The 7,719-nt window shown below is 38.5% G+C and overlaps 1 protein-coding gene across 2 annotated transcripts in view; it reads left to right on the forward strand.

The window, feature by feature from the left end:
* Positions 1-1,112: 1,112 nt before the first annotated feature.
* LOC121630706 (heterogeneous nuclear ribonucleoprotein Q-like) overlaps positions 1,113-7,719 on the forward strand; it is an 8,765-nt gene continuing 2,158 nt past the window's right edge. Inside the window, exons 1-11 of one of the 2 annotated variants that reach the window (XM_041971132.1) lie at positions 1,114-1,241; positions 2,968-3,127; positions 4,015-4,133; positions 4,373-4,480; positions 4,640-4,753; positions 5,025-5,201; positions 5,493-5,628; positions 6,342-6,547; positions 6,685-6,834; positions 6,930-7,051; positions 7,349-7,674. In XM_041971132.1, coding sequence (XP_041827066.1) covers positions 2,980-3,127; positions 4,015-4,133; positions 4,373-4,480; positions 4,640-4,753; positions 5,025-5,201; positions 5,493-5,628; positions 6,342-6,547; positions 6,685-6,834; positions 6,930-7,051; positions 7,349-7,674 — 1,606 coding nt within the window. In that variant the 5' untranslated portion in view covers positions 1,114-1,241; positions 2,968-2,979. Of the gene's footprint in view, positions 1,242-2,967; positions 3,128-4,014; positions 4,134-4,372; positions 4,481-4,639; positions 4,754-5,024; positions 5,202-5,492; positions 5,629-6,341; positions 6,548-6,684; positions 6,835-6,929; positions 7,052-7,348; positions 7,675-7,719 lie in introns of both variants that reach the window. The other variant, XM_041971133.1, reaches the window with a different exon arrangement.

A 7,719-nucleotide genomic window follows, 5' to 3' on the forward strand; every position in this document is an offset into this window, starting at 1 on the left:
AGCACAGTAGCATGAGAGGAGTGACACAGTGTGGTGGAAAGTGGGACTTACCTTACAAGTTCCAGTCCAAAACTTGTTTACGAAGACTGTACAAATGCATGATCTCATGGGTTAAAGAGGATTAAACAGAACATTATAATTATTTATTAACGGTGGTAGTAGACATGGATTGATGAAACATTAGAACTCTACACAGACATGTGAAAGGCCTTCAATGGTGAAGACACACACTAAAAAATATTTTAAAAACATCCACAAAACATTCAGATACAGTTTGCTGTTGCTTTGCGTTTCAAAGTGAGTATTTTTCTGGGGTTTTGAATAATTTATGATTAATTATTTTTTTGTCTGTCTTACTGTTGTTTATATATCAATTTTATTTTGTTTAGGGTTGTAGGGTTGTCATCCTAGCATGAAATGGAGGTGATATATATATATATATATATACATATATATATATATATATATATATATATATATATGTGTGTGTGTGTGTGTGTGTGTGTGTGTGTGTGTGTGTGTGTGTGTGTGTGTGTGTGTATTACAACTTTCTGTGGTTATTTCAAAGATTTTTACGCCATTATACTGGTTTTCATTTTAGTCACTGTTTTTTGTCACTTTTGTCTCTTTGTGTCTGATATGGATCTATTTTCGCTAAATGTCAGTTTTTTTTGCAATTCGGGTTTCATTTAGGTTGTTTAGTATTGTTTTGCATATCTATAACCATTCTATGTCTTTGTAATCATATTATCCCTTTAAATGTTTTGCCTCGTTTTGCTCTTAATCTTCAGAGTGGTCGATGATTAATAAATAATTAAGGGAATATTTCTTTGTTAGACTTACTCGATTTATTTCATTATTTCTAATTTTTGTATTTCAGCTCAGTTTCGTCCATTCGTTTGAACAATTAGCCTTTGTTTTAAGAGTTATATCAAGTCTTTCTTGTTAAATAAATGGTTCCGTTGTCGTGACATTATCATAGCTGGTAATTATGATGGATTCTGCGGATGACTTGCTGCTGTACTGTAGAATGCATACAAGACAAGCCCGTGCAGGGTTGTCCAAGAAACCCCATCGACCAGACAAAACTCGAGGCGTGAACGTGGCAGCCATTTTACATCATCAACAGTGAATGACTGAAGCCGGACCAGTGCCGGGAGTTTTACACTTTTTCTGTCTTTTAAATATCACATTATCTTCCTATATAATCAGCACCATACACGTTGGTGTCCCAGCGGCAGGTAGGGCGAATGCTTCTAATTGGTCATGTGAATGTGGCTTAATTAAATACTAAAAAGTCTGAACCGTGCGGTGCTGTTTCAAACAATGTGGAAACTGGTGATGGTTGGGAACGAGTTGTCCAGACCGGCTTTTTGAAAATGGACTCTTCCTATGTGGCGGCACGTTGACTAATCACGTATCTAGCAGGCTAAACATTTAGCTTTCAAGGCCTCGTTAAAATCAGTTGAACTCAAAAGGCGTACTTTGCTATTTGGTAAAATCAGTACCGACAAATGACGGTCTAACAATGGCCTCACTGATATCCCATTCGAATTAGCATGCTAGCATCAACTAGCCCATTTTGACAGATCATGGATCTGACATGCTCATTGTCATTGTATGCTAGTAGATTCTAACAATCAGCTACATTGGCAAAAGTTAGCGGTCGTAGGTTACTATTGTACCAGCATATATACTTATGTTCATTGATATATTGGCTTTAACCCCGCTCACTGAAAATGCATACCGGAGTCTCGTGTTATTGTCCCAATGAAGTCTGAGGTTAGCGTGATTGCAGAACCTTTAGCTGTACAAACTAGCCCGCTAGCTAGCTAACCTCAACGTGTGCGAGTCCAGTTCATGTCCCATCAAATCTAATGTTATCATAACGTACTTGAAGTAGCATTTAATATACAGCAATTTACTAACCTTAAATGTAAACCACCAATAGTGATTTGTTTCGGGGTTTTAAGAGTTACTTTAATGTACTTGTAATGTATTAACTTAAAAAAGCACGTGCTTACGAGCTCGATTAGCGGACATTAGAGTATGCACAATAGTGTTTAGCTAATATTAGCAACGGATAACAGTAAGTCAAAACAGACAGTTGCCCTAAACGTTTAGCTGAGTCCAGCATGACCAGATAGAGTAATGTGAACAGCCAACAGTTTTATTGCTGTTTTAGTATTTGCCCTTGGAGGAAGGTAATGTTTGAGTTGATTATTTGCGTAATAATTGGAATATTTAACTTGGTGTCACAATATGTGCTGCCATAGCCTAAGGGAGCGAACTTGCTCACTGGTCAGTCACCGGAAACCGGGGCTCAGTATCTGATGAAAGCGTATATCAGCTATCTTAGTCTGTGCTGAAGTCAGCAATGATAAGGTAAGCTAACATGTAATTTAGGGAAGACCGTAGACAATGCTTCTGCAGGGAAAAGGGGCTCTAAAGAAAAGAAACTTGGCTCCACTAGCACAGATGTCTATCCCAGAAGAAACCAAAGAGAAAAAATACCACGTGGACAGAAACCCAGCAATTTCACACTTACAGTTTTTTCTTTTTTTGTAACTGTGTAAAGCTGATCGGTTTCTGTCAGCAATTTGGAATATGCACTTCCTATCTTATGTACAGTGTTAGACCTGATGAGTGCCTATATCAAAATTTTGGGGCTGTTTGCAAAACACTGCTAGCATTAAGGTGAGAGATAGTGAAAAGTTTCCAGACTGAAAGGCCACAAAACCTTAACTTCTTTTGCAGATGTTAGCGTCTCCTGTTTATTAACTTGGGCTTATTAGTGTGAAATTGACACTACATCCCAGATCATGACTAGTAAGACTGTTTTTGTTTAATTTTATTAGTTATTTCTTAAATGATTTTACTGACAAGTCTGAGACTTTCCACTCTCTTGAAAACATCAAAATTCTTGCCCTTGACCCAGGATTAATTTGGCTCATTGCATTTATACAGATTTCTGGAGACATGGCCACAGAACATATTAATGGAAATGGTCCAGAAGAACCAATGGACACCTCTGCTGCAGTTACCCATTCTGAGCACTTCCAGACTTTATTAGAAGCTGGTTTACCACAGAAAGTTGCTGAAAAACTAGATGAAATTTACATAGCAGGTAAGGCATTATGAATATACTTGCATATTTAATATGCAATTTTCTTGTGTATCAAGTCTTGCATGTATTGTCACTATCACTTTTTTGAATGGGGGAATTGGGATCCTGAAGCAACTTTTTGTGGTTTCCTACCAAAATGGGTACTGCAGTGCTTCAAAATATTAAATTAAACTTTACCAATGTTTAAAAAAATGTGTAAAAGATCATAACATTTGCATTTCCAATATGGTTGCATGATCACTGGTGTCTTGGTGAATGAATTTTCTCTCTTGATGAGCCTTTCTAGGCTTGTCATTAATTTCTAGGAAGTTTATCTGCACCCCAATTATTGTAAAGTGATGAGTTGGTATGTCATATTTGTATGATTTTTGGCTGCAACCCAAATATCTATAGCTTAAAATAGGTTTTGTAGATTAAGTTTGGGGGTCATTTCAGGACTTGTTTGTATGGTGACATTCAGAAAATATTGGTCTGGCCTTTTCAGCCAGATGGGGCTGAAGCAGAGACAATGGCAGCAGCTGTTTAGTGTGTGGCTGCTTCGGACAGGTGATCGTCCCTCCATAGAGGAAAATGTGTACTGGCTCATTAGAAACTCAACCACAGTATAGAGGGGCACTGGTATATCATGTTGCACTGTCACATCTATAGTGATTAAATTGTGTTGGTTAGAGAGTTAAATTCAGCTTGACTATTGAATTCAACCCCATTAGACTGGGCCCACCCCTGACTCCTATTTGTCATTATTTGTTAATAAGTCATGTAAAATTCTAAAATTGTAGTATAACATGATGTAGATGTAAATTGATTCTTCAGTTTCTATCACTTGTAATGAAAATTTTTATTTTTTTGGTAGTAGCTCATTTCTTTCTGTGTCATCCAACTTTTAGGTTTAGTGTCACACAGTGACTTAGATGACCGAGCAATTGAAGCTCTGAAAGAATTCAACGAAGAAGGTGCTCTTCAAGTCCTTTTGCAGTTCAAGGACAGCGACCTCTCACATGTTCAGGTAGGCAGATTGTACTGCTGCAAATATATATATATATATATATATATATATATATATATATGTCTGTGTGTGTGTGGGTGTGTGTATATATATGTATGCCAAAAATAGATTTTGTATAGTGAGAGGCTAGAACAGTTTGTACACAGTAATTGCACAAAAGCGGTTTGCTCTTGTGTATAACAAGTTATCCAAATAATGTATTTTTTTTTATTATACTTAGTAGTTTGTTTTTCTTTCAGAACAAAAGTGCCTTTCTTTGTGGCGTGATGAAGACGTACAGACAGAGAGAGAAACAAGGGACCAAAGTGTCAGACACCAACAAAGGACCAGATGAAGCCAAAATAAAAGTGAGAATTGATGTATTTTAATGTTTTTAATGCTTAAATTGCACCTGAGTTTATGCCTGGGACATCATATGCAATCACTAATCTTTTTTTCAGTGGAAAAGCATGTTAAAAGTTTACAATACCTTCGTCATTTTTAATGTTTTTTTTTTTTTTGTTTAGGCTCTGCTGGAGAGGACTGGCTACACACTTGATGTGACAACAGGACAGAGGAAGTATGGTGGACCTCCACCAGAGTCTGCCCATTCAGGGGCTCAACCCACCATTGGTACAGAGGTATAGAACCTGTTGCTGTTTACTTGGCTAAATAAAAGTTAACAAGATGGCCATCTTTATTTACTCCAACCCTTAGAATTTCTATTAAATGTAGTAAATATGGTATCCAAATGATGAAACTTTTTTGTCTTCTGTAGTAACCATGGTTACAGTGATAGCTTACCGCTAAGATCTGATTGGATACCTTTTCCAGAAAACCATCTGTTGAGTATTTTTTCCAATATTTCAATTAAGTTGTTCTCCTCAACCATATTTCTGTTTTCCATGGCAGATATTTGTTGGAAAAATCCCCAGAGACCTTTTTGAGGATGAGCTGGTCCCACTGTTTGAGAAAGCTGGCCCTATCTGGGACTTGCGCTTGATGATGGATCCTCTCAGTGGACTGAACAGGGGCTATGCCTTTGTCACTTTCTGCACTAAAGACGCTGCGCAGAAGGCTGTCAAGTTGGTATGTTTTCTCTGCTGCAGTAATGAATTTATTTGGTGGAATTGTTTGTAAGTGGTAGGCTTTTTCAGCCAGTACATTCAAAGCCAGGGAAATGTGTAACATAGTGTGCTAATTTTCTATGGATAATTATGTGAGCTAGAACCCAAAACCACCCATACGCTTCATTATGGCTCCATATTTGTATTTGTATTTATGCATCTATGGGAAATATGGTTCTATATGTTTAGATTTCTCTTTCTTACACATACACACACACCTTTGTAACTTGTACTATTGTCTCTACTTCCGCAGTGCAACAACAGTGAAATTCGACCGGGTAAACACATTGGTGTATGCATCTCTGTGGCCAATAATAGACTGTTTGTTGGCTCCATCCCCAAGAGTAAAACAAAAGAGCAGATTGTTGAAGAATTTGCAAAAGTTACAGGTGAGCTGGGACCGGACTGTGTTTGTTCATGAGCCTCTCATCTACTATTTAGAGTTGTTTACTTTTTTTTTTTTTTTTTTTTTTTGTAGGTCTGCTTCTAAAGCAAATATTTCTTGAACACAGTTCCTCTAGGTGTTTTTCTGCTACAATTGATCTTCTTTTATTGTGGTATCAGTACTGCAATGAAAGCATTTAGGGCAGCTAATGAATGAAGCACGATCGCTTAGATTGGTGGTTCCCAACCTGAGGTTCAGGACCCTCCTAGGGGGTCTCTGAAAGAGCACAGGGAGTCCCTGAGGCTTTGAACCTTCAGGGCCATTGTGATTAGGGTCCACACATTGTCCCTATTTTAAGGGGGAAAAGTAAGGCTATATGTTATTAATTTAACTTTAGCTTTATTGAAGGACAGAACACGTTATTTATACATTATTTATGGTGAAAATCTTACTTTTGAAAGCATAAAACCAAGCATTGTTTCAGCACAGGGTGGCGCACAGCGTCCATGGCTTTTTAGTATTTACATGGAGGTGGTCCTCAAGGAAACTAGGTTAGGAACCAAATGCAGACCATCTATAACAAATTGTTGTTTGGGACTGTTTTCTACAGGTAGTTTTGATGTCAGTGGTTTGGTGGAAAGAGCTTTCTAAAGAAAAACAGACTAAAATTCCTCCTGCTTTTGTTCTGCCTTCCTCCCCTGTTTCTTGACTTTGCAGAGGGTCTAAATGATGTCATATTGTACCACCAGCCCGATGACAAGAAGAAGAATAGGGGTTTTTGCTTCCTGGAGTACGAAGACCACAAGACGGCAGCTCAGGCTCGTCGTCGACTGATGAGTGGCAAGGTGAAGGTGTGGGGAAATGTGGTTACTGTGGAGTGGGCTGATCCTATTGAGGACCCAGATCCAGAAGTCATGGCTAAGGTAAGGATTAGGTCCTTGGTGTTGTACTATCAGTTACATGTGTGGCCATATTTTCTGAGACCATCTCTTGTGTTTTAGAATTTTTCAATTTCATGAAGGAAGGGAGGGGAAAAAAAGCCTTGTATGTCTATTCCTAGGTCAAGGTGCTGTTTGTGAGGAACTTGGCAAGCACTGTTACAGAGGAGATACTTGAAAAGGCCTTCAGTCAGTATGGCAAGCTGGAGAGAGTGAAAAAACTGAAAGATTATGCCTTCATCCACTTCGAGGAAAGAGATGGTGCTGTAAAGGTACAGAAACATTACAAATCATTCATGCTGAAGATAAACTTTTATTTCTGTGGCTGTGAAAACACATTTGAATGTGCTCATGATTTATTTAACAGGCTTTAGCTGATCTCAATGGCAAAGACCTTGAAGGAGAGAACATTGAAATAGTCTTTGCCAAGCCCCCTGACCAGAAGAGGAAAGAGCGCAAAGCCCAGAGACAAGCTGCCAAAACGCAAATGTAAGCTAGAACACTTAAATTAAAACTTGGAATTGAAGTGCCAGTAACATATGTGGACACACCTGCCCGTTAACTTTGAGTGTGTGTCCAAACTTTTGTCTGGTACTGTAGGTCATCAACAGATTTCTGATTAATAAAAAAAAAATGCATTTGAAGGATTTTAACAAATTGTTTATACATTTCAAACCAATTTCAAAAATTGCCTTTTTAATCCCATGATGATCAAATTTGGATATTGTTTTGGATCTGATGTGGATGTGATGCTATGCTAAGTGTGTGTCTGTGTGTCTTCATCAGGTATGATGAGTACTATTATTATGGGCCTCCCCACATGCCACCACCCACAAGAGGCAGAGGGAGAGGTGGGCGAGGAGGTTATTCTTATCCTCATGATTATTATGGCTATGAAGACTATTATGATTACTATGGATATGATTACCACAACTACCGGGGTGGTTATGATGACCCGTACTATGGCTATGAGGACTTCCAAGGGTCTGGGAGAGGACGAGGAGCAAGGGGAGGAGTCCGTGGAGCGGCCAGTCAGACCAGGGGCCGTGGTGCTGTCACACCGAGGGGCAGAGTGGGGTTCACCCAGCGAGGAGGCCTTGGAACAATCAGAGGTATTTTATACTTGAATCAACAAGAATTTTGATGAAAAAAAATCC

This window comes from Melanotaenia boesemani, chromosome 20 (assembly GCF_017639745.1).
Source record: "Melanotaenia boesemani isolate fMelBoe1 chromosome 20, fMelBoe1.pri, whole genome shotgun sequence".
Lineage (NCBI taxonomy): Eukaryota > Metazoa > Chordata > Actinopteri > Atheriniformes > Melanotaeniidae > Melanotaenia > Melanotaenia boesemani.